The 27,261-nt window shown below is 40.5% G+C and overlaps 1 protein-coding gene across 2 annotated transcripts in view; it reads right to left on the bottom strand.

Annotated features, from left to right (window-relative positions):
* Window positions 1–27,261, bottom strand: part of ELMO1 (engulfment and cell motility 1) — a 357,340-nt gene that overhangs the window by 223,390 nt on the left and 106,689 nt on the right. For both annotated transcript variants that reach the window (XM_089532586.1, XM_089532587.1), the window contains exon 5: window positions 10,177–10,227. In XM_089532586.1, the coding sequence (XP_089388712.1) occupies window positions 10,177–10,227 (51 nt within the window). The remainder of the gene's footprint in view (window positions 1–10,176; window positions 10,228–27,261) is intronic.

Here is a 27,261-nt window from a genome sequence, read left to right as displayed (position 1 = left end):
CAGCATTGGCATATTAGACCATCAACAAGAGACCATTTCCAGAAACAGCAGAGAAAACAGGAATGTGTTTAAATGAAACAAAAAGAGAACAATCTTTTTGTATAGCCATGTTTGTATAGCCTGGTGAATTTCACTGGGTAGGCAAGCTCCACTCTGGGAAGAATCTGGAGTAATGTCTCATATAACAAACTAAGTTGTATGTGGGGAGGAACATGCAAAAAATATCCCGTGAACAGGAAACTAATTCCAAGTGATCCGGAGGGGGAAATAGGAAATCATCCATGGAGAAGTGGGATCTCAGAAAAACACAGCACTCACTGTTATTCTTCCCTAACAAAATGGATTCAAGCTCAGCAACCTCACCTTGGAATTTTCTGTTCCATGTTTTGTTACAGATTAGTGAGTTGCCCAAGATAATGCATTTTGATGAGGACAGAGGGAAAGATAACCTAGTGGACTGATATCCATGAAAGCTCATTCTAAAATATAAAGCTGTTAGTCTTCAAAGAGCTGCTATATTTCTTTTTATTCCCCCTCCATTTTATCCTCAATTTTCTATTCTCCAATAATAATATCTTCTATTAGAGTATTCTGTAATATCCTATGTGGGTTCATGGGCCTTTTTTCACAGCAGCAGCAGCCATCACCCTCATACAAAAGGTGTCAGTATTCTAGAAAATCCTGCTTGTTGCTCACAAACAAGTTATGTTGCAGGAGACTTCCCTGCTGCTTCTACTTCACTACTCCCTATGCTAGCAACAACTTTGATAATCATAAATGCACCAGATGTCTCAACCTCAGTCTTGGCTTGTTGATCTCCAATAAACTGGGAATCATAAGCTTATTTCACACCATTATTGTTGGGCAAATAACAACCCAGGAGTCTTGGTTTGGGCAGAATACTATGCATTTACCTGTTCATGAGTTCCTAGTCATTGGAACTGTAGGAGGAGATAAGCAGGAGAAATTGGGGAGCAAAGCAGATGTTCTTAGTTGGAAACTATACCCCAGACTTTTTTGCAGTCATTTTTCGTGAATCAAGAATTTAAAAGCAGTTGTGCTCTTCAAAACCAATTTTCCTGTACAGCCATTGTATGATGAATTCTTATTCTTAACACCTCTTGAACTATTCTTTTTTTCTTGAGATATTTTGCCTATTAAATTATACTACTAACCATCAACAAACCATAAATCCCTTCCCCAACCACTGCTGCTGCTACTCATGATTCATGAACACACTGAGCTAAAACAAAACTGAAAGTGACTTGATGTCACCCCTTGTTTCATTTCTGGCCTTTTTTCAACTTTTTTCTGGTCTTGTTTTGTGGATCTTTTGTGGCTGGCAGAAGAAAACCTCTTTGTTTTGTGGGAGGTTTGGATAACCATCTGGTGGCATCAAACCAATTTGGTTTAGGGTCAGGAAATTTGGGGGGGGGGCTATAAAGAGCTATAAAAAAGCCTAGTATCTCAACTGCACTCCCTTTTTCAGAAACCAGTCGTGTCCTCAGCCTCCAGCATGCTACAATGTATTTTACATGGCAGGGCTTCTCTTGATGACAGTCTGGAAGTCCTAATTGCTTTAAAAGTTGGCTACCAGATTTCTAAAGAGTGAATTCAGTAGATCAGATCATACCATCTTGTACTAGTGTTCTTGGTTGCCAGTTCATTTCTGGGATCAATTGAAGGTACTAACTCACCTTGAAAGGGAACTAAAATATCTCAAGCATTATTTTTGTAAATATCAGTGGTGGGCTACATACAGTCCACATACAGCCCCTAACTCTTCTAGAAGGCCCTCCTGCCCCTGCATTTGCCACCAAATAGTGCCACATTTGCACTTTAAAATAAGATGCACTCTTTTTGTACAGTATCTTCTTTTAAGCTCTGATTGAAGGGGTGGGGTGGGAATTGCCACTGTGGCACTGCAATGCAACACAGCAGCAGTAGGTTATTCACCTCTTCCCCATCCCTACTCTATACAAACCATCTCACCAACTCCACCCATCTGCTGTAATCCTCCATTAAGTCCATGTATCATTTGCAAAAAGGTCCCAAGTTCTATCACTACCAGACCCTGGTAGATCAGGGAAAGATTCCTCATCTGAAAATCTGGAGAATTGCTATCAGTCAGCACCAAAAATACTGGGATAGGTAGGCAATTGCAGTTTCTGTACTCTTCCTGTGCTATCATAGTCTTCTTGTTCTATGTTACATCCTTACACTGTTTTCTACTTCACAGCCTTTCTTATAGACTTTGGAGCCGTGGCAACCTCATGCCATGGCCCTGATTCAGCCTCCGGAGAGTGCAAAAAGGAACTGCAAAAAGCAGCTGCTTTTTGCGCTCTCCAAGGGGCACCACAGACGCAGCGGCTTGGCTTTATGATGCCTCTTTGGCGTTGCAGCATGTAGATACAGCGCCAGAGTCGCGTCATCATGGCACGCACTGTGTAGACCAGTGCGCACCAAAATAGCACTGTAGGACAGGGCTAGGGCATCCAGTGTGTGGACATTGTGCCCTGCCTCTGCCCACAGGCCGGCACAAAATGCCAGTCTGTATAGGCCCTTTGTTTGTTTTAAGACTGCATTGGCTTTGTTGGCTTTTTGTTTTTATTAGAGTGTAGGTTTTTAACTTTTTTTTAATTGTATGCTGCCCAGAAAGACAAAGAAAGGGAAAGAAGGAAGGAGGGAAGGAAAGAGTGAGTCGTTATTTCCACAATAAAGAGAAATTATTAAAAGTTGTAACAAGGTTATTAAACGGGAAAGATCTCATTTACCAACGTTTTAGAATTAGTGCAGCAAGGCTCTACAAAACAGAACCAACAGTGGCAATGTGCCATGATTTGCAGATTAAAGAATTTTATTCCTTCTTTTTTTAAAAAACAAAAACAAAACACAATCCCAAAATCATGTGGCAACTGGCTAGTGTAAGAACTGGCTGCTGTCATGACTGATAGATGGAAACATTGCTTCACTCAGTGTGGCACTCTCACTGACACTAATTCCTGTTACCATAGTGCTGTATATGCACTCCTGTGGAAGACAGGCACTCTCTCTCCCTTCCACTCTGGCATTAAAAACGACATCTACAGAACATGTGCCACAAACAGTTTCCAAGGAGTCCTCAGAAAATTTTGATCTCTGGAGGCAGGACCGAAGAGAGCATAGCTTATTCAGGACAAGAGATCAAAAGAGGCTATCCTTAACAAAAACAAAATAGAATTCTGTCCTTACAGATTTTTTTTTCTTATAGAGGAAGAAATGTGAAAATAGGGATGCTCTTGTTTGAAAAGAAGTTGTTTACTACCTGACCAAGGTGACTGCCAAAAGGTAAAACAGATTAACACATATCTCATCCTTGGGGGCATAACACTTTCTTTTGCATCAAAGTAGTTGTCCTTCCCAGTATCAAATATGTCCAAGCATACACTTGATAGGAAGCTAATGCCACAAGGGTTAAAACAGTATCTAAAATGTGTTTTTTAAAAAGTCAAGTACATACGTCTTATATCCTATATGGAACCTGGCATTGATCGTGTTGCACAGCATTCTGTTCTATTTAGTTATTTTATCTGTCATATTTTATCTCCTACTCTTATTTCAACATAACTCAGAGTGATTAATATTAAAGTTCCCATGTGAGTTCCCTGGGTTCCATTACTTTAAGAATGGAACTTACAAACATACATTTATGTCCAGCTGGGAGGAGTGATATATAAAATTGTCATTGATCTAGCTGGGGAAATGATATTTCCTAATTTAATCTCAAAGTTTGGAAGCACACCTTAAAAATAATGCTGTCACTTGTCAATCTTCTCTTCTATTTTCTATTTTTAAAGTAATGAGGGCCAACATAATTAAAATATTTTAACAAAAATGAAACCAAATGTTAGATTTCTATGTACTTTTGGATAAATTCTGTTCCGGGTTTTGCCCAATTTCAGTATTTTGTGGGAGGTAAAATGTTAACAGTAATGCATCACTCATATCACTTGTTACTCTTACACAGTATATAATGAGTCTACTAATAAAAAAATACTCAGTAAACCACGTGTTGCTTTTAAAATTAAAAATTATATAGATGTCCCCAAGATCCTGGAGACAGGAAACATATGTGCTCTCAAATCAAAGTAAGAGAAAGCCTATGGTTTATCTCTATTACACTGTTCTATCAGTTTCATCTCACTTTTACTACCATCCTATAGTATCCTGGGATTTATAGTTTGCAGAGGTACTGTATACAAGCACTAAAACTTTCCAGTCAATCATTCTAAGAACCTCATCAAATTAGAAAGCCTAAGATTCCATAGGATGGAGCCACAATAGTTAAAAAGACATGGAACCAATAAGTGTGTGGTTTGGACTTTGCAGAGTTGAAGACCCACAAACATCTGGAACAACACAGTTTGACAGCCACTGCTTTACATCCCCAAACACAAGGACACAGTTCCTTCAAGCTTCTCCAGTCTTAGCATGCTTCTAAATGCTCGGAACAACCATACTAAACACTGACGCTGGGCGAAATGTGGCCTTGGGGCAAGTGGTATTATTAGGGTTTGCGTCCCTCCACCTCTTGATCTCGTCCCATACCACATCATACAGAATCCTTAGTAATGTTTTTGTACTATTGTTATTCATAAATTGTATTTCCAATATATCACTGAATAGTTGTGACATGAACTAGCAAAATTAAAATTACAGTTCGCACTCTGTTTTTTTGCAGGGGATCTGTTCCGGACCCACACACCAAAAAAAATGGAGGCTCATAGGCTTGAATGAGGCATGCCCCCATGCACATGGCTCAGGTGCATGCACCAGATGCGTGGACAATTGGAAATAGCACAGGTCACCCCATCACAGATATTCAAGGTTGCGGATTTTAGATCCGCGAATTAGGAGGGGCAATTACAATAGCATGCACACAGCCTATATGTATTTGCATGTACATTGTCTCATGTGAGTGAAGTGAAAATTTAGTAAGATGTGACATTTTTAAAGACAATTTTAAAAGAATTTTAAAATTAATTTTTAAAAAATTCAGTTTTAAAAAACCCGGAACCTCTCCTTTTTCTTCTCACTGAGCTTTGCCCCACCCACACCATTTCCAGGATTTTAAACGGCAAAGACCACAGCTCACTTGTGCCAAAAGGCAGATGTTTGGAGAGCAGTGGTGTCACCTGGTGCAGCCCGCATCCTTTGCTTAAGACCATGTACAACTCCTTCAAGGCTACTGTTCTAGCTCTCCATTCCTCCAGACTTCTTGAACCACACTGCAACAAACTGAAGCCCCACCAAATCTTTTAATCTTTTAAAAATACCAGTTTTTCAAACCCAGAAGTGGATCTGGGGCCAGTTCTTTTTTGTTGCTGTTCATTTTAGGTTTTGGCATTTTTTTCCAATCCAAATAGACTCTGGAAGTCCCACAAGCAGAAAATTGGTCCCAAATCCTGCCCAGCTGGTCAGTTCTCCATACATGCCTGTCAGCATGACCAAAACCTAGGTATTACGGGAGGCATAGCCCAAAGCATCCAAAGAGTGTCATGTTGCACACCTCAGAATTACTGATCTCTCTCAGGGCTAGGGAAAGGAAGTTAATTTCAAGACTTTAACTGAAATAGACTTCAAATGGAATTGACATTTTGACACTGACAGCATTGCCTAGGGAGGAAGTCTGGCCTTTTCATCTATGTAAGGCTGACTTGTTTCATGTCTTAATGTATCTTTCTTTTTAATGTAATGTAAAGGGTTCCCGGGGCGAGATTTGTCTCCACTACTAGGAGGACATTCTCCATCGCCGCCCCGGCCCTTTGGAACACGCTGCCCATAGAGCTCCGCTCAGCCACCTCCCTGGCCCAATTTAGACGGGACTTAAAGACCTTCCTGTTTGGGATCGCATTCCCTGATTAAAGTCCTCTAGGCCTCCTCCCTCCACACTGGCAAGGGATTGGCTAATCCAGGGCTTTTCTGTCTTTGTTTTTATTGATTTATTGTATGGATTTTACTGCATATGTATTGTTTTAATTTGTTGTAAACCGCCCTGATCTGATGGAAGGGCGGTATATAAATAAAAATTTTATTATTTATTTATTTATGTAATGATTATAATAAGATTTCTAAAAGGAAGAAGGTGACATTGTCCTAAAACCACTGCAGCATGCCTGAAACACTGTCTTGTGACAAAACCTAATGAAATGCAACATTGTGACTCTTGTCATGTTATGGAGATAAATTAGTCACATATTTGCTATTTACATGGGCTGCAGCCACATGGTTAATCCAAGAAGGCAAGCCACAACATTGCATAATTCATCATACTTTATATAGTCGGCCCTTCTTACACACAGATTTATTATAAACGGATTCAAGCATCTACGGTTTGAAAATGTTCAAAATAAAGTATAAATTTCAAATATCAAACCTTGATTTTCCATTTTTTTACAAGGGACACCATTTTGCTATGTCATTATATTTAATGGGACTTGAGCATCCACAGATTTTGTTATCCATGGGGGATCTTGGAACCAAACCCCAGTGTATAATAAGTGTCCACTGTACTGAACTAACCAATGAAAAGTAATCTGTTTCACACTGTCATCTCATCCCAACAACTCAGCGTCACTGTGATGAGATGCTTGGGCTTTATTAAGGTAATGGATTACTGGACACAAGCAAAGTACATTATGGATTTTAAAAATGTGCTTATTTTTTAGCCTTTCTGCCCAAGCATTAACAAAATTGGTTGGGATTTGAATAATAAACTTCTGCAGTTTGGTTTTATGTGCTCAAAGCACAGAATGACTATAGTCACTAAAATCTGAGGGGGTAAATGTTTTTACATAATTAAAACTGAATTAAATGAAAACTATATAAGTGATTTGTCCAAGGTCATAAAGCAGGTTAAGGGAATCTTTTTTCTAATAATGAAAACCTATAACTACTTTTATTGCTATGCCAGCAGACAAACAGATTTTATATTCCTAAAAAGATACTTTTATAGGACACGTGCACAATATATAGAAACATACGTTAATATATGCATCTTGAACTTCATCATTCCAATAGCATATAAATAACACTACTTTTTCTATCTAAAGCAACTGCACCTTAGCATACTCTAATTAAACTTGTGAACTTTACTATATACGTCATATTCTACATATCTATTTTGCTAGAAATGAATTTGTGAAGTTGTTACTTGTGTAAAATTGATTCTACATCTTCAGGTACTTTCACTTTTACATAGCAAAATATTATTATTAATGGATCCAATGGCAAAATATAACCTCTCATTTTCATTTTATCTTGCAAAAAGACAAATGTGTCTTAGCATAAGATTGACCAAAAAGAAGCAATAAATGTATGCACTTGCTCTCAGATAATCTTTTAATGCACTTTCTTGCAGTGAACCTGGAAACATCAAACCTAAAAGGTTTCTTCTGATCCTTAACAACATTAGAAATGTGAACTGTTCCCACACGGACAATGGACTGGAACATATAAATCAACTTTGGAACCCATAAGGGGTGACTTTAAGCCACCCTTTCCAAAGGTGGATTGGGGCCACGGCAACCACAGGCTGTGGCCCCAATCTGCCTTTTTGCTGGCCAAAAAAGAAGCAGCAAACAGCCACTCCTTTTTGCATAGGCAAAAAGCTGGCTTTTCCTCCCCACCACGGCTGGAAGCCAGCTTTAAGGTGCTCCGGTGGCATGTGGTGTATAAACGCCATGCCCCTGGAGCTCCTGGAAGCCGGCCCACATCCAGGCAGCTGTGCAACTTGAAGCCGGCGTCTTGGGGGCATTCGTTGTTTGTACGCCACATCCCCAAGACACCCGGGAGCCAGCTTTTCATGCCGGTTTGTTTCGCACCTTACTCTGTGCTCTTACAAATAAAATCCGTCCTAGTACATAAGATATGCAACAAGTCAAATGGGAATTATGTCTCTGTGTTATAATCTATGAAAAAGAAAGATCTAACATTTTAATACTGACTGCCCCCCACCAAGCACCACCAACCCTTCAAGGTTCTGCACCTCCCTCACTCCAGAGCAGCCTTGCAACTGTTTTAAAACTATTTGTAAAGCTTAAAATTAAAAAAAAAAAAAAGCTTAGTTGATACATGATAGGAAGGGCATTACTGAGGAAGGATACACCTCTTTGGCATGTGAAAGAACAACACACAGTTTCAGAAAGATTAATGCTGAATGGATACATGGCAATACTTACAATCCCACATTCCTAACACCTTTTGAATAATAGAAGCAGAAAAAAATAAAAGAAAATCCAGATAGTGTTGTTTGTTTAAAAATAGATTCATAGTGCAACTGAAGAATCTACTAAGCTGGCCACATTTGTCTTCATACATAGCTAGTATATAAGATAGGGGAAATATTTTGCTATATACCTGTCATTTAGCTCTAATCAATTCCACTATAGTTGAAAAAAAGTATTTGCTGTAGAATAAACAACATTGTTGAGGTAGAAATACAGTTGGCCCTCCATATACATGGATTTTTTATCCACAAATTTGAGCAGCCACAGTTTGAAAATATTCCAAAAATTATAAATTCAAAAAGGCAAATGTTGATTTTGCCATTTTATATAAGGGACACAATTTTACTATGCTATTCTATTTAATGAGACTTGAGCAGACATGGATTTTGGTATCCATGGGGCCAAGTCAAACTTCGGCGGATACTAAGGGCTGTATGTTCTTTTATCCTTTTTAATGTGGGCTTTGGACAACAGCTTCCTATTTTTCAAGTAAGATCTACGCTGTGAAAGAGGGAGAAGGAGTTCTTGTCAAGAGGTGGCTGGAGAGGGCACAGATGAGGGAGAATATTATCTTAAAACCCCACAAGGATTTTAAAATCACAAAGGCAGCACAAGAGGCAGTCCATACAAATACAGAATGAGAGTGATAGATTCTAAGAGACTGATCAATTAATTTGGGGGAGAGAGAGTGGGAGGCAGAGTGTTTCTGAGAAATAAAAGGCAAATGATTCATAGGAAGAACAGAAAGAAGTAAAGAAATTGGGAAAATTCAGCCAGTACTTGCTGTAACCTAGGAAACTGATTTTGCCTGCAGGTTTCTGAATGGGAGCAAAAAATCTCTAGCATAATAAATAATTACATGAAATTTGAAAATAGAGCAAAAGAATGAAAGAGAAGGCTATATGTATAATATGCATCCTTAAAAATGCAGCTCAGCCAAACATTTTAAAAAGTAAGATCAAGTTCAATAATAAGATTGTCTTATTGTGTAGGTACAAGGGATTTGTTTTATTAAGTTAGGCAGGTTCTAGACCGCCAAAAAGTATGTGCTCGGCACGTACTAGGGTTAGGAAGGGGCGTCCTTTCCGGATGCCCCTAACCCTAGTATGTGCTGAGCATGTACAAAATGGCAGTGCCCATTCTACATGGGCGCTGCCATTTTGACATAGCGGACGCTTAGTGTCCACACATCTCGGCGCGGAAATGACACCACAAGTCATTTCCGCGCTGCAAAAAGAACCCGCTTTTTGCAGGTTCTTTTTGCTGCGCCAGGGAATCACGCCGTTTGTCCGCTGCGGTTCCTTGGCGCAGCAACCATGGGCGCCAGCAGAGCGCCCTTTTTGGGTGCTCTGTAAAGTGCCTTAGTCAATCTAATTTCTGGATGCACTGGCATTTAAATGATTAAAATCTTTTAAGGCTGCAATAAAATATACACTTAATCTGTAAATTCAGCCAAATTCAAAAGCACTTTCTTCTGAGTAGGAATATGTGGAATGGCAGAATGACTTTTATTTTGGTATAATATTTCATTGGGAAAGGGTTTATGCTGTCTATGCTATGAACCTAACTGCTTTGGCAAAATGAGCACATAAATTAATAAAAACCAAGAGGAGCAGCCTCATACATTGCTCCCACAAGACCTGACTCAGCACCAAAAAACTCTCCACAATGCTGAACATCATCAGGAGGTCCAAAGCCAACAAATATTTTTATATATGCTGTACTGTGAGCTACTTATTAATAACTATTTGATTTTTCTCTCTGAATTAATAAAGGTACCTGTATAGGATAAATGACCTTTAGGTAAGGGCTTCCATTTATTAACACAGTTTTTAAAAACATGCTGAAGTCGTGATACTACTGAGCACAGTAAGAACATTAAAGGAACAAAAACATGTCAGTAACTTACTGGTGATGTAGTTAATCGAAGTATTGCTCCATTTTTAATTTCATTACGGTTCTGGAAAAAGAAAATGCAAAATGTCAAACATCCATAATTCAGTCTCCTTCATTTTTATCAATAGACTTGCATAAATCATGCAATGTAGACAGAAATTGCTGATTTTGCAGAAGTTATTAGTCATTACTCATTGCACATGAAGATTAATGCTTATGTTGCTGTAGTGTGCACTTACTAACAACAGCTGCAGAAGTGTATATTTTTTCAAGTCTAGGCTTCTTGCCTCAGATGTTGCTGTCAAATAACCACAGTACAACATGTTGGAAGTAAGGCCACAACTTTATTTGCAAACAATTGGTAGGGTTGGCACAAAGCATAAGGTCAGGATCTGTGCAATCAAACCACCCGATGTAGTCTGATTATCCAAACCGGGCACCCACCTGGTGCTTGGGATGACCTAGGGGCTAAGGAACACAACTTGACCGCAAACCTTGTCTTGCGTTCACCAATTCACAAAGCCCCTAGTCACTGGGAGGCGCTCCTGCGTTCTGGCCCCCGCAATGGCCAAACGCCTGCCCTATTCGCCCCCGAGTACCTATTGACTCCCAAACCAGAGCTCCATAGCCCTGGTACCACAACGTGCAGATCCTGGCCTATGCTGCCGCCACAAAACGCCTAAGCAGAAGGCCTACCGCCAACCCTGCCAAGAGCGATTTAATGTCCACCACATTGATCCAAATGTGGGCAAACATAACCAGCAAAGGCCTTAGATCTCCAACGCCCAACGTTTTTAATGTCCTGCACAGGCAAACCTGCCCTGGAAGCAGCGGTGGCCACACCAATGCGGAAAGAATGACCTCCAAACTCCTTTGCAGGGAGACCCAAGCGTGCAATGGTCATTCTAAGCACAGAAACAAATTGATATTTAGTAAGGGGGGAACCATCAACGTGTGCAAAAAGAAAATTGGCCGCCATAGGCCTAACACCCCAAAAAGCTTGAAGAGCCTTAACAGGACAGACAGGTGAGCCCCGAAAGCGACGCAGCACCACTGTCTGACCAACCCCCAACTGGTCACACTTGGAGCGACGCAAGGTTAAGGAAACACCATGCTTCAAAAACGAAATGTCAGAAGCACACAGTGCCCTACCAGACAAATCGCTCTTGGACCCAGCAACAACTTCCCCCAACCGAAATGCACCAAAAAAGGCCACTGAAAATGCAGCCCAAAACAATTTAACTTCATAACTTGAAGAACGCCGGGCAAGCCCCAGAGCACTCTGGGGCTTGTAGTCCAGCTGCGTCTAGCGGCAAAACGGTCTGCCCGGCGAGGCGGGCGACCATTGCTTTTACCAAGTAGTATTTTAATACTTTAGTCTTGGGTTCAATTTAAGATGGAAAGTCAGGATTAACTGAAATACTTTCTTAGAATCAAGAATCATTCCCAAAATGTTCTTCTCCCAAGGTGCATAAGCATTTAATGGACAAAGTGGGTTCAAACACTTTACCCACACACCCAATAAACCTTTTCCCAGTAACTACACAACTTACTTTCTGGGGTTATAAAACTCTTTTGTGACATTTTGGTTTGTTGTAACCAAGCTCATGTCCAGCAGAATATCTGAGATTAATCAAGGGTCCCCAAGAAAAAACTTGGGCCTTTAATCTGCAATAAGTCAAACAACTGAAAATAATATAATTCACACAAATATTTGCACAATGAGAGCCAGTGTGATATAGTGGCTTGAGTGATGGACTAGGACTCTGAGACACCAGGGTTCACACTCTCTCAGCCTCAGAGAAAGGCCATGGCAAACTTTCTCAAAGAAATATGACTAAAAATAAACCTGTGATAGATTTGTTTTAAAGTCGCTGTAAGTCAGAAACAGCTAGAACAGACACAAAAACAATAATGAGCACAATGCAATTTAAGTACACTATCTTATTTTTCTAAAAACATCCTTGATCTGGTTCGAGAATTCTCTCACTTAGGGCAAAGGTAGAACACATGCAGCCCTCCAGATGCTATTGCATTGGCCCTTGTCATATTGCCATAGCCAATAGTAAGGGATCAATAGTAGTTGTACCCTCTCTACTGTGTCTGAATCATCTTTTTTCTAGGATATATCTCATGAAAAGTCTGTCTCTCACGCTAGTAATTTGGTGGAGGGCATCATATGATTCTCCACATGTTGGACTGCAACTCCCAGCATTCTGAACCACTGGTGGTGTTGGCCAGGGATGATGGAAGTTGATTTTCAACAACTTCTGGAGGCCTGCACTATTCCAAACCCTGTATTAATTCATCAAATGAGCTAGAAGGTACAATGGAGTGAGTCAGTATAAAATTACTTTCTACAGGGGGAAGGCTCCAGTTTGAAACTATATCCTCAAAAACTGACTGGCAGAGCTTTCTTTCCAGTGAAGGACTGCATACTATGATCCAAAGCAATAAGATGAAACTTCTGCTACCAAATGAACTTTCATGATGTTTGCAAGGTGGTCTCACCCATATTTCAATCTGGGGCTCCTCTTTGTATATTTACACTGCACAGGTGCTAACAATTGTAGAGAAAATTACCTGAGCAACAAAAACCTATAGAATGTACCTCTTTCTACTCAATAAAATCAAGGATTGATGTGCACTAGGATTGTACTGATTTTGTAGTATGAAGTAGTGCTCTCAATCTCTCACTCACTGATTCTCCATCCATAGGAGTGTCTCTGTAAATGGTATTTTAGTGGCCACTCCTTTCAAAGCAAGGCACTAGGAAAAAGTGTGCTCACAGCCCTCTGTTTCCTGAAAAAGAAGCAAAATATTATGTATCTGATTCATTCCCTTTCAGACTTACATTAGTGCATCTCTGATTTGCTGCCATTCCCAGCAACCAAGCAGGAATTTAAAGTCCACATTCTATGTAAAAGTCATAAGTAAATTGCCCAACAAAATATGACTCTAAACTGACGTCATGTAGTTGAGGAATATGTAGGTCTGCTGAAACCCATCATTAAACATCTGTAATGCTACAGTGTTATTCTGCCAGTGCTCTGTTTTCCATAACTTCACTATGCAATCTTCAAACCACTGGAACCAACCACTGAGATTTGATACCACAAGTTTGCATTCCCTCTCAGACACAAAGCACTGACACTAATACATACATGACAGTATGTGGACTTCAAAGTATCTCTGGCTCTGCTTCTTTAAGTTGGCAGGACTGTTATCTCACACCGAGAGAAAGAAAGGAAAGGACGGCTTTTCTTGTTGATAAACTCATATAAGGTAATTTTGTCAAAGTATAAAGTCCTTGAAACATGGGACAATTCCTGCTGCTGACTCAATCATCTTCATTCACAGGACTCCTTCATTCAGATTTGTTATCAGCTGTATTGCCTGGTTACTAGTGGTCACTAATAATCACCATCACTTTTATAACACTATAGAGGATTTAAAGCACATGATATTTACATTCAGAATGTGCACTGGCCACTTAGGGCCCTTCCACAGTATACAATTATAGCACTGTGATTCCGCTTTAACTACTATAGTTCCACTCTGTGAAATCCTGGGATTTGCAGTTTAGGGAAGGTATTTAAATTCTCAGCCCAAAAGTCTCTAGAACCTCACCAAACTGCAGATCCCACAATTCCACAGGATGCTGCCATGGCAGCTAAAGTAGAATCATAGCTCCATAAAGGTGAAGTGTGAAAGGGCCCAAGGTTTGGTTTTGAACAAAGGTGTGGAAAATGCAGCCTGCAGTGCACATGCTGCCCCAAAGTTTGGCTTTTGTGGCTCCTAGGGCCCCAATATATATGGTGGCCCTAAGAAGAACATATCTGGGGCTGAGAGTGTGTACCTAGCCTAAGGTCACCCAGTGGATCTCTATGGCTGATCAAGGAACTGAGATCTGGTCTCCAGGGTTGTAGTCCAATGTTCAAACCACTACACTATGCTGGCTCTCATACGTGGACACACACATGCACCCCAAATGCCCTAATTACCTTCTTCCACCACCTGAACTGAAGGAGGAGGTTCGGCAACTGCCCTCCTTCAATCCTGCTCTGAATCACAGAATCATAGAATTGTAGAGTTAGAAGAGACCATAAGGGCCATCCAGTCCAATTCCCTGCCATGCAGGAACTCTCAATCAAAGCATACCCAGCAGACAGCCATCCAGCCTCTGTTTAAAGACTTCCAAGGAGAGAAACTCCACTACACTCAGAGGAAGTGTGTTCCACTGTCGAACAGCCCTTACTGTCAGGAGGTTCCTCCTAATGTTGAGGTGGAATCTCTTCCTGTAGCTTGAATCCATTGTTCCAGGTCCTGTTTTGTGCAGCAGTAGAAAGCAAGCTTGCTCCCTCCTCAATATGACATCCCTTCAAATGTTTAAACAGGGCTATCATATCACCTCTTAACCTTCTCTTTGCCAGGCTAAACATCCCAAGCTCCCTAAGTTGTTTCTCATAGCACATGGTTTCTAGGGATGGATTCTGTACATTGGGACTGAACTCATTTGTTGAGTTATGATGCTTAAGTAAGTCATATAACACCATCCTACACAAAGAAGATAACCTTAAGGTTTGAAGAAGTACAAAGAAAACTTTATGGGGAAAACATAAAAGAAGGTGATCAAGACAGGGTCTAATGGTCAGTGAGTAAGCTGTTTGGCTGTTGTTGGGGTACCCACAAAAAGAGAGTAACCTGGAAAGGGGCATGGCTAGCTGGAACCCTGAAAAGGAGTCTCCTGCACTAAATTATTGTGTTGTGCGCTCAGCTTGTATATATTATTGTCCAATATATATTTTGGACATCATCATTAAGTATCATGACAGATGTGGAGGCCTATTATAATTAATGGCATTACCATCAGTGTAATTAATTCATTTGTCAAATGCAGTTACATTCCATGTTCGAAAGAATGATTAAAAAATTATGACAGTAGTTCTTAGGGGTTCTTCCTTTTTGGCCACTGACTTTTAAATAACTGGTTAAAAACTATGGAAAGCTATATTACTTTAGAATGAAAATAAATGACAATGAACATTTTAAAAGATTCAAATTTTAAAATTTACTTTGATGGGGAAAAAGTGAAAGTAGCAAGAAGGAAAATGAAGGAAACATGTTTTTTTGCACCTGGTTCACACAACCTTAGGGGTTCATAGACATTATGTTGAAACCATCAATTGCCAGTTCTGGAAAACCTGTGTGTGTGTGCTTTGTTCTGTTTTGTTTTAATCAAGGAGAGGAAACGCATTGTTAATAAAGTTGGAAAACTTTGACCTGTATTACCTAATTCATTCTTAGAAACATCAGGAGTGGACTGAGATAACTATCTCTTTGCCTTTGATAAATAACCCAACATCATGTCTTTGACTAACATTCCCTTGAGGGGTATTTTACTCGCACCCTGTCACATGCCTCCAGTCAGGCCGTACTTACAGGCTAAAATAAACAGCTAGATTATCATTCCACTGATTATATACTACAGTCCTGGAAATGAGAAGAAACCCAACTGCTGAAGTTCTGGCTGTTTTTAAAGGCACATAATAAGACAGGAAACCAAGCAGAACAAATCTAACATAAAAATTAGCAAAGCCAACAACTTGTTTTACTATTTATTTAGTGAATGTTTAGACCTCCTTGTAGGATGTCAAAATGTTTCTGCAAAGCACTAAATCTCTTCTCCAACCAACAAATGGCTAACTCTTAAGCATTCTGTTAATTTGCTATGAGTGGATCTATACATGCCATTATACAATGTTTTATAACTGGTTCAAATGACCTTGTGATATTGCTATTATGAAACTGTGGGCTGCATTTGCATGTAGGAGGCAACAATTGTGCTTTTGTCTGCAGAGATATGCCTATACATGAAAGAATGCTCAAATAAACTGCATTAGACATGGAAGGTGACTAGTTTTTCCTTCCCATTGATCTGCTCAAACTTAAATTCAAAAGTATACGAAAAAAATCTCCTGCACATGTACATTTAATCAGCACAGCATTGAGAGAAGTCAAAGGCTTTCATGGCCGGCATCCATCGTTTTTTTGTGGGGTTTTTGGGCTATGTGGCCATGTTCTAGAAGAGTTTATTCCTTACGTTTCGCCAGCATCTGTGGCTGACATCGTACAGCATAGACTAAGATAGGTCTTTCTCACTGGTGACAATATTATCATTTCTACTCCAAGGCTATTAAAGACACCAGCTCATGTAGGGTTGCCATAACCCGGTTGCAACCGGGTTTTTCCCGGTTTTGGCTGCACCTGCCCGGTCACGGCACGGGTGCAGCCAAAAACCGGGAGAAGCCTGGTTGCAGCGGGGTTGCTGGGCAACCCTAGGGCCTCGCTGCCCTCCTCCTCCTCCACCGCGCATGGCCGCGCGGAGGAAAAGGAGGGCAGTGAGGCCTGGGGAGGAGGAGGTTGCAGGGAGGCGGCGCCTCTTGGGCGCAGCCGCGCCAACCTCCCCGCCTCCCTGCAGCCTCCTCCCTCCTTCCTGGCCTCCGTGGGGGCCAGGAACGAGGAGAGGCCGCGGCGATCGTCGCCGGCCTGCTCCCCTCCTTCCTGGCCTCCGCGGGGGCCAGGAACGAGGAGAGGCCGCGGCGATCGTCGCCGGCCTCCTCCCCTCCTTCCTGGTCCCCGCGGGGGCCAGGAACGAGGCTAGGCCGCGGCGATCATCGCCGGTCTCCTCCCCTCCTTCCTGGTCCCCGCGGGGGCCAGAAACGAGGCTAGGCCGCGGCGATCGCCGCCGGCCTCCTCCCCTCCTTCCTGGTCCCTGCCGGGGCCAGGAACGAGGAGAGGCCCCGATCCTGGCCTCCGATCGCAGTGAGTCTTGGGGCCCAGGCGGGGAGGGAAAGCCTCCTTAAGTGGAGGCTTTCCCTCGCCACTTGGCCTCCGCTCCCCGCCGCGATCGCCAGGGAAAATGTAGGACAGAATTTTCAAATGTAGGACACATTTTTGTGTGTCCTACATTTGAAAATTTTGTCCTACATTTTCCCCCGGTTTGGAGGTCCGGCGCTATGGCAACCCTAAGCTCAGGACCATTCAAATGCATCTAGTTACAGCTACATCAACTTCAGTCAATATCATATCCATGATAGCTGGTGACAGTTGAAGCTGCAGTCAAATGCAACTGGAAAATGCAGTTTGGAGAAGGCTCCCCTAGACAATCCACTATCGTCTGACAGGGTTGTTGTAAGACATGGACAGCCAAAACTGTGGGCTTTTTGTGATCCCCTCACAAATAACAAACTTGATTTATTATTTCTTTTAAAAAATCTTGCTTATCCCCAAAGGGATGGGAGATGTTTTTATCATGTTGCTGTCTTCCTGAGCCATTTTAGGAGAAGCCGTTTTCTAAAACAGGAAGTCACCAGGGTTAGTTCTTGTTAAAAGGGGGGTTCAGAGAGAACATGGCAAAAGAGCAGTGCTTCCCAATCTATGTCCCACACCCCTAGGAAATGTTTGGTTAATGTTTGCACCCTCCACAAAGCAAATATCACATTTGAAGATAAAGAAGTCTAATTTCTAATTATTAAAACACACTATAAAGCTTTTAACGCAGAGTTTAAAATGCCATTCTGTACTGAGTAGATTCTAATTTATTCAGAAAAAAATGTAAACTATAGTAAATTGTCAAATTCTCTTCTTTTGATTAAATACCGTATATACTCAACTAAAGGTCGACCTCATGTATAGGTCGAGGGCAGGTTTTGGGACCCAAATTATGGATTTTGATATGACCCGTGGATAAGTCGAGGGCAAAACTTAGGGGCATGTCACAAAAAATGTAAAGGATGGAGCAAGAAAAACAATGCCAAAGAATTTACAAGATTCTAGCATGCATAACTGTTTGTGCTCACACTAAAGATTGGATGGATGAAAGAACAGAGGAGGGTCAGTGCTTGCAGGGCAGATTTTACTCTTGACTTTTACAAAGGGATAGTTCATTCTTTTATAATAGCTAAAGTGCAGTACTTACATTAACCTATTGATTAGTCAACTCAGTTTTTTTGGTCAAGTTTTTAACTAACATTTCTAGACTTATACATGAGTATAGACAGTAAACAATGTGACTAGTGTCTATGCAACACAACCACCTACTCTACCACTTTTCAAGACACACTGGGAATTGGCTGAATAATGACTTGTGACTCATTACTCACGGACACAAGCCACTCTTTGTCAAACCCCCTGCAATTCCATCTTGCACCCCTGGGAGGATTGGGAACCCCTGCCCTAGAGGGCTTTTGGTGGAATCTGGAAGGGTAAATGGGGTAGTTTTTTCAGGAGTGTGGTGGTGACCAGCAGAACCTTCCAAGGTCTCCAAGGAGAGCACTACTATAAGTCCCTAGGCTTCCACAGTTGCCCATCCCTGTGAAACCTTGTTTGGTTGGGGGCCCAATTTCAATTTCAGAGAAATCCTCGGGATCAGCATTCTACTGATAGGCAAAAAGGTGAAAAACACCAGAATATTTTAGCTTAAAGCTGCTATTGCCAGTAACTGAATCTCAAAATAATCATTTCAGTATTTTACAATGGCAACTGAAAATGCAATCATGTCACCAGGAAGGGACATGATTCTAACCTGAGGTTAGAACTTCAGGAAGATAAGATTTGGTCCAGGCCCTGAGGTTCCTCCTGCAGCCTGTTCTAAGGATGAATAAGATAACTGGTGTGCTTTGGATGCCCCATAATTGCCAAAATGCTAAAATTTCCTTACCACCAGGGTAGTATCTGACTGCAGTTCACAATGGCATAGGCCTTGTGGTTTGTCTCCAACCAGAGCTGTCACAACAAAATGTCTGAATATGCCACAGGCAGACAGGGGCTTACGAAGCATTTCCTATGTATGTCACTGGAATGCCGCCAAAAGCATCAGCTTTCTAAGGCAGAAGGCCAGCCAAAACCTAAGTGGAAATATCTGCTCTCCAATTAAAAATCCAATTTTGTTACTCCATTACCAACAATTACTTAAGAGCCTGCAAGGAAACAGTCCATAAAAGCACAATTAAACCAAAGAGATATTCAGCAAACTGAATGAAACAGTATTCAGTATGTCAGTTTATTTCAATGGATACATTTACACAGGACTAATTAGCCCACTTAGTCCCAGTGAAATCCAAGGATGTTGGATTAAGAGATAGATGTAAAAACATTTTTTCCAAAAAAAAACCACACCCAGATCTAGAAGTATAAAAAGATTCAAACATTAATCTATAAATACAATTCCTTATATCATCATAGTTAACTTTCATAATGTTTAGATTTGCTTCTGTCTTGTTCCTATGAACTGAATTTAGAAGACAAATTATAAAATATATCAATAGATATCTGGTTATTAATTTAAAGTAAATATCTAAATGCTCTCCAATGGAGAGGGAATCATAATACACATACAAAGCTAGAATGTCTAAGCGAGAAAGGTGTGATCATGCCTTTTGTTTGGGGTGGTATTTTTTTTGTACATGGAGATTTCTTCCTACTTGTGGGGAAACATTAAAAAATGTGATACTCCCTCTGAAACATAAAGTGGCGCACTGTAGGAAAGAGTTTGCCTCTTGTTTCTACCCTTTTCATAAACTTTCACACAAACATTCTTCCTCAGTGAAGAAGTAGTTACAAACTTCAGAGCCTCACAATCTGTTATTGTTATCTATCACACAGATAACTACAATCTGCAAAGGTGTTTTATCATCTCACACCTTTTCACTGGGGCTGCTTCCCAGGCCAGCCTCCTCTCTACTGTAGGCAAAGATCTTTCTATTCCAGCATGCTTTTGGCAATTAACTACTTTCTGAGAAAAGAAATTTTAATAAGTCAGTGCTGTACTTTTTTTACTGATGCACTTTTAAATTGCTTTTAACTCACTTGTGTTTAGTAATATAATTTGTTTAATTGTATTTTATTACTCCAAGTGTTTCCTCCCTTTTCTTGTGCATTTTCAGTTAACTTTGTTGCGAAGTGCCTTGAAATGCAGTTTCGGGAGACATCAAATAAGTATATCTGAAACAACCCAGGAAATTAACTTTTAAATAACATTAGGGTCAACATTCAGTAACATCTGGCTTGCAACACATGGATGGATTTCATCCATCTCTTGCAACATATGGATGCTCTCTTTCCATTCCAAACTATGTTCTGGTCACATTTTAGACCAAGGATATTAGTTCCTGTGCCAGTTTTGAGTCTTAATAATCTACCCTTCTCAGACCAAGTGGATTGGTTGGCACATGTTTGTTCATTGTTAAACTAATTCCACATTAATGGAAGAGAATGTCAGGGTCAGTGGATCTTTGCTTTGCTTGCAAGCCTAGGAGAGGTGGTAGAGAGGAGCTGTCTGGCTGGAGATTTTAGACACTTGCTTGCTCTGAATCTTCATCACATGCAATGCAGTCCTTCTGGAGAGGTGACGTGATCAATGGGACGGGATAAATGTTGGATTATTGTTGCCTTGGTAAAGTCAGAACTAGATAAGGGACATGAAATACAGCTTTCACAGTGACCATGCAGTACAGGGCAGACTCCCACCCTTCCATTCATTACTCATTCCTCCACAGACAGCCCAAAGTCCAATGGCTCTTCTAATCTTAACCTCCAGATCATGCATTCTCACCCCAAGGGCAGCAGTCACACCAAGAGAGGACCCACACAATCACTTGCTAGGCTCTACCCGCCTCAAGCCATGAGGAGAGGTAGGTAAAAATGCTATTATTATTATTATTATTATTATTATTATTATTATTATTATTATTTGAAATCAGAGGACTGAATGGAAGCTGCAAGAACTACATAATAGTAGGAAAGACCTTGTTGTGTATGCTCCCAGCTATCCACCTCATATGCAACACTACCATTATGTTCCCATTTGATCTGCAAGGATTTTGTTTTGCTATGATATAGTAAAGTCAATGATGCTATGAGCCATTGCCTACTATCTAAAATGACCAAGTTGTGGCACAGATTTATGTACTTGTGCAATCACTAAGCACTGGCCTCAGACAGAAGCACTCAAAATTATCCCAACAAAGCTTTACTGGAAAATGCTCACATAGTGCAATCCTCAAATTGCTTCAACCCCACCTGAAGTTATAAGGGCTTTTACTGGCAATGTGCTTTTATTTCAGAAAACAGAGTTTCTAAAATAACCTACCGAAGTATAGAAAGCTTATTTTCTCATGCTGCTACCCTTTCATTTTTGTAACCCAACCACCACCAAAAATGATTCATCATTCAGAACACATGAGTTTGCTGGAATGCCCTGAAACAGAACACTGTAGGACAACTTTCCAAAACCTTGTTACTTTTCAGCCACTGTACACCTACAAATGTCAAAATTTTCAACAGAATGTGCCGTGGGATTCTGTGGAAATAGGGAACAAGAAACTTCCATGAACTCCCTAAAATGAACTATTTTAGAATTCAAGCCATTCTTTATTTTGCTACCAAAACGTTTCTGCACAGAACAGCATAGACCAGTTCTCAGATGACAGTAAGGATTATTCTTTCCTGTTATGGAGGAACAGTCCTTATTTTCTATTAGCATATGTTAGAAACAGGTGCACAGAATACAGACCGACTGAAGGGAGAAATAGAAACAAATTGGAACAAATCAAATTATTACTTTTAGGGGGTTTGTTCATTTAAATATCCCCCAACACATGAAACCTGCTTTGGTGTGGCAAGAAATTCCCTAGATATTCAATTGCAGATGTTATTCGGGGGGTGTGGTGTGGGGGGGGGGGGGAAATAGGTCACAAAATATTTTTTTCATACAGAACGGTTTCATTACTGTAACCAGGATTCAAAAAACAAAATATGAAAGCCACAAAAAGAAAGGTAGATTACTCAAAACTGACTTAGAGAAGAATCCAGGAAATGACAGTTTCATTTATTCACACAAAATGAGAGTAGAAAATGCCAAATTGAAGCAGATAATACAACACATTGTCTACCCATGATACACAAGTCCAGATTCAAACTGAAATGCAATGAAGGAAAAGAAAAGGAAAAGTCATGTGTGGGTCAGAAATACACCATGGAGATGATGAAATTTAATAAATATGGAAGAATATTATTCACTAAAAATGTTAGAATCACTGTGCTACATTAAATCCAAGGTTTGTGCACCTCCAAAGCAACCAGATAGGTGTTGGCAAATCCTCCAGTCAGTTTCTTTGCTGCAGATATAGTTCATGTTCAAAAAGATCCTATTTATTGTCAAGAGAGATGTTCTTTACATGCCTGATTAATTGACAGATTTTTATATTGCTCAGTTCATGTGCCACAGCCACACAGATGGCTAAACCAACAGTTTTGTAGCAGTCTTCTGGCAAATAATATTTATTTATTATAAATAAATACATATCAGCAAATTACACATCTAAAATGACAAAGACTATAATAGCGACTGTAGTCAAGAAATCTGAAGAAGGCTAAGGCTTGGAAAGGTAGCTATGAAGGAATTCGATAGCTTAAGTGCAAAGATGTTTCATCAAATACCAAAATTAGAATCATCCATAGAACAGTATTTCCAGATTCTGTTAACAGTTTGTGAAATATGAAAAAAGTTTTTAAAAGAATTGACAGAAAGAAAGAAACACATTTGAAATGTAGTCCTGGAGGAGAGTTATCAGATACCATAGATGGCCAAAAAGACAAATCAATGGGCCTTAGAGCAAACCGAGCCTGAAATCTCATTAGAACCCCAAAAGGCTATCATATTTTGGGTGTATCATGAAACTACATGATATACTGGAAGACACAGATGTTTTTAAATGGAAAGAAAGTATGAAGAGGAAAGACCATATTATATCACCATTCAGCAGTTTACTTCAATTGAGATTAGCAACTGGATTTAGCCTTATATTTTTACAAGTTTGGGAGTATTCAAGAAAAAATATCAAAACAATATATAATTTACCTAGGGGTGTATAGAGAAATTCTACCTACTAATGAAATTTGCCTTCAGTTCTCAAATTTTTAGCATTACATCATACTAAAGTTTCTTTTGACCAATTAGAAATATGGTTTAAACATCAAAAAGGGAGGGAAGGAGGGAGAAAAAAAGCAAACAGAAGGGCTGTCCACACAGGCCAAAAGGTCTGTGTTCTCCAGGCCTCACATCTTTGGCCAATACCCTTGGGCCAGGATTGAGCACACCAGATGCTGACCTAGTGGTCCTGGTCAAATCCTTGCACAAAGGGATGTTAGTGAGGGTCAAAATAGTGGTAACAGCAGAGGAAGGTGAGGGGCATATGGCGATAGCAGGCCCATGGTGCAGAAGTGGGCAAGCAAGTAAACACTGCACTGGCCTGGGGACCAACCTCGGTTAGGATCCAGAACAAGGCAGGAAAAGCTTTGTCCCAGCATCCTGGCCTCTCTGTTCAGTCCCACAGCTACCAAGGAAATGTTAATACAGAAAATCTAAGAGTTACAGGTGTGAGTAATTTGCAGTGTCTCACTTTGTAAGTTAGAGGAATTTCAATCCATGCCAAAGGTTCTGAACAAACAAGGGATAAAAGGAAAAAGAGGTAAAAGGAAACAGGAATTTACAATGCTTGGTCAAGTCAGGTCAAACTGAAGCTTCCTGTTGTGCAACTACCATATGTGTTCGGGTACAAGTCGAGGGAAGGTTTTAGGGTTAAAATCATGGATTTTGCTATAACCTGTGGATACTTCGAGGATAATATTGGGCGAGGAGAAGGTTTCAATATTGGACTGAGAAAGAAATAACAACAACAACAACAACAACAACAACAATAGTATTTATTTATATTTTGCTCTTTCTCAAAAGAATCAAAGTGGATTACAGGAATATCAAGATAAAATCATATACACTTTTTAAATAATAAACCCAAAAAACCCAAACCTCTCCCCAAACATAAAATCCTTAATCAATCCCTAAAAAGAAATTATTCAGGAAAAATTTAAAACATTAAAAAATTTCAGGCAGATTTGGGTGGGAAAGAACTGGGGGGAAATGTGGTGCTTGGTGGGCAGGGACGATCCAGAGAGAGAGAAGCAGTGGGGAGGATGAGGAAGATGAGAGAAAGGATTTCCATGGGATTGGGAAGGAAGGAACTGGGGGGGGGGGGGGAGGAAGGTGGTGCTTGCTGGGCAGAGATGATCCATAGGGAGAAGGAAGGAAGGAAGAGAAGGGTTTTCCATTAGACTAAGAAGTGAATCACCTCACACGCACACATATACACACAGACACTCCTTTAAGAAATCACTATCAAGACAGGAGGAGTGGGGCATCAGAAATGGTATTTCGTTTAGGATCTTTCTGAGCTGAATTACTGTTTTGACCCATATGTAAGTCATCCCAGGATTTAGGGTCAATTTTTGGGCATAAATTTGTCGACTTATGGTTGACTATGTAAGGTATTTGTTTTTGCAAATAACTCTGGGTGTCAGCAGGGGCAACTTTCAAAAGGGAAGAAACCTTCCTGTGCTGAACTCTGCAAGGAGACTACATGCAACATGTGTTGGAGTGATTAGATATTTTGAAGACATGTGTATATGCCTCACTTTTACACTACCTTCCTTCTGTGATAGCGGGGTGGGACTAAGTGCTCCTGTGAGGCAAAAGCAAACACTGCTGGTGGGGTCTCCCATCTCAGACAGGCTTTTGCTGAGGAACCTGACTCACTGTGCTAAGGAGTTACAGAGCAATAGTAGTAGTGGGAGGCGACACTGACAGATGATCTCTTAGAGACAACACCAGTGGCACCATAACTACATTTGTTAGTACTTCTAGAAAGAAGCAAAATACTTCTAGATGTCTTGTGCATAAGGAAGTAAACTACATCTGAATGTCTTTTCATCATGAAAAAAAAAACCTGTTAATTAAAAACAAACATGCCATTAGTGCTTGCTAAACAACACAAGCCTAGCTGATGTAAAATAAGACATTAGTGAAACCAAGATGAAAATTAAAAACAGGTGCCAATTAAAAATAACTAAGACCTTGCAGAAAGAAAGAACACTTTAGGTCAAACATGTTTGTCTACACTAGTGGGCCCCAAATTGTGCTCTTTGGGCTTGAACAGACAGGCCAAAATAAAGCTGCTTTGGAGGTATGCTGTTTAAATGATACATCCTAAGATGTCGGAAGCCACACAAAGCCACACTCCAGTCCTAAAGATTGTAGCGTAGCTTTGGCAGAGCTTCTGGCCTCTTTAAGATGTCTATGCCATTTAAACAGCATACCTCCAAAGTGATCCGAAGCAGCTTTATTTTGGTCTATCTATTCAGGCCCTTTAAGAGATTTTGAACTTCAGCTCCCAGAATCCCACACTATTAGCCAACACGGCTGCGGCTTCTGGGAGCTGAAGTCCAAAATTTCATAAAGGGCACAGTTTGGGGACCACTGGTCTACATTAAACCATTTTGTCCCCACATGCTGGCAGAAGACCAACATAGAGGGGGTAACTGGGCCTCCCCAGAGCCTAGGTGCAGCCACTGAAAAGACTCCCCCTCCACTATGTTCTGTCAAATTCAAAGATCTTTACATTGGCGATGGTTTGTACTGGGAGAAAAAGTCTTTCAGGTAAACCTATCCCGTGTAGTTTAGAGTTTTTAATATCAGAGCCAGAACTGTGAATTGTTCCCAAAATGGACTTTTACACAGGGAAACTGCTGTAACACACAGGCCACATGTTTCTCCAATCCAGATTTTACAACAGACTGATTTGAAAGTTTTGAAACATCTGAACTATCTAAACACATGCATACATAAAAATAGTCTACTCTAAATGCAACTAAACTTATGTGATTCGTGACCAGTTGGTACACCTGCGTGAGCTAGAGAAAAGGACATCTGGCTTCTCTTGCTATCTGACAGTAAGTTCTCACATACACACTGTTGAGTGACTACAGTCACTCCAAGTACCTACATGGAGATGTAGAGAGGGAACGAGAGGGAGGGGGAGAGAGATGGAGAGAAAAAAAGTAGCATGGACAAGTTCTGCCAGATAGTAGGAGTGTCAGAAAGATATTTAAGCAATGGAAAGCAAGCAAACCTTCCTGCCCGCTACTGTGGTGGGAAAACATGTTTGTCTCTTCTAAGAAGTCTGTGAAAGACAGTCCAAATCCTAGATGTGAAAGTTCAGAATATCTACTTGTTGAAACAATCTATTCAGTAGGGTGCTAGGCCCATGAAAGGATCATTGTGACCCTTGGCATTTCTTCCTCATTCAAATGGGAGAAGTAAACAGTAGAACATGTAACAGTAGTCACAGGCATCTGACTAATACAAATGGCATTTAATGCTCTCCCATATTTAGCTTCCTTCTTACTTGTGTGAGTCAGACAGCCTATAGGCAGCATAACTCTATTAACATATTCCCTTACATCATAAATATTCTAAGAGTCTCTGGTCATGACTGAATGCCATTATCTATGTTTTAATGCCAACACACACACACACACACCACTACCACCAATTATTTGCATTTACTGATGCTTTTCTTATATGATCTATTGATGTATGGTGAACACCTAGCATGGGATTTGATGGAAGGGAGGCGGGAGGAATTTTTATGGTGCAAAACTTTACAGCTTTTTTGCTTTGGGATACAAAATGATGTTCAAAGTAACCCAAAGGGTCATCTAGTTCAACCACCTGCCATGCAAGAATCCACAGCACCTATAACAAACAGTCATTTATCTCTGATGAACAATCGACAAAGAAAGAGGGTGTGTTCCACTGTACAGCTCTTATTGTGAGGACATTCTTTCTAATGTTTAGTTGGAATCTTCTTTCTTGTAATTTGAATCGTGTAGGGGTTACAAGGGGTAGATCTGTCCTTTCCAAAGAAGGAAATTCATCTATAATTTTGTTACCATAGGTCTGGTGGATCTGTGGCCTTGTAGATATTGAGATACTTTGATTCTCATCAATGTCAGACAGTCATGCTAGTGATGTTGGATAGTAGGTGGATGGTAGGTATAGTAATCAATGTCGGTGGGGGGAGGAACACAGGTTCCCATGATGTCTTGAATAATGACAAAGCCATCGCAGCAAACAGTTGTTATCTGCTCAGTCACAGGGCTTTTGGGTGGAGAAAATGAAGCAAGTGGCATTTCATCTGGA

The sequence above is a fragment of the Sceloporus occidentalis genome, unplaced genomic scaffold (genome assembly GCF_023333645.1).
Source record: "Sceloporus occidentalis isolate IW3139 unplaced genomic scaffold, rSceOcc1.0.p SCAF_7, whole genome shotgun sequence".
Classification (NCBI taxonomy): Eukaryota; Metazoa; Chordata; class Lepidosauria; order Squamata; family Phrynosomatidae; genus Sceloporus; species Sceloporus occidentalis.
The sequence above is the reverse complement of the archived record's forward strand: the minus strand, read 5'-3'. Positions and strand labels throughout refer to the sequence as shown.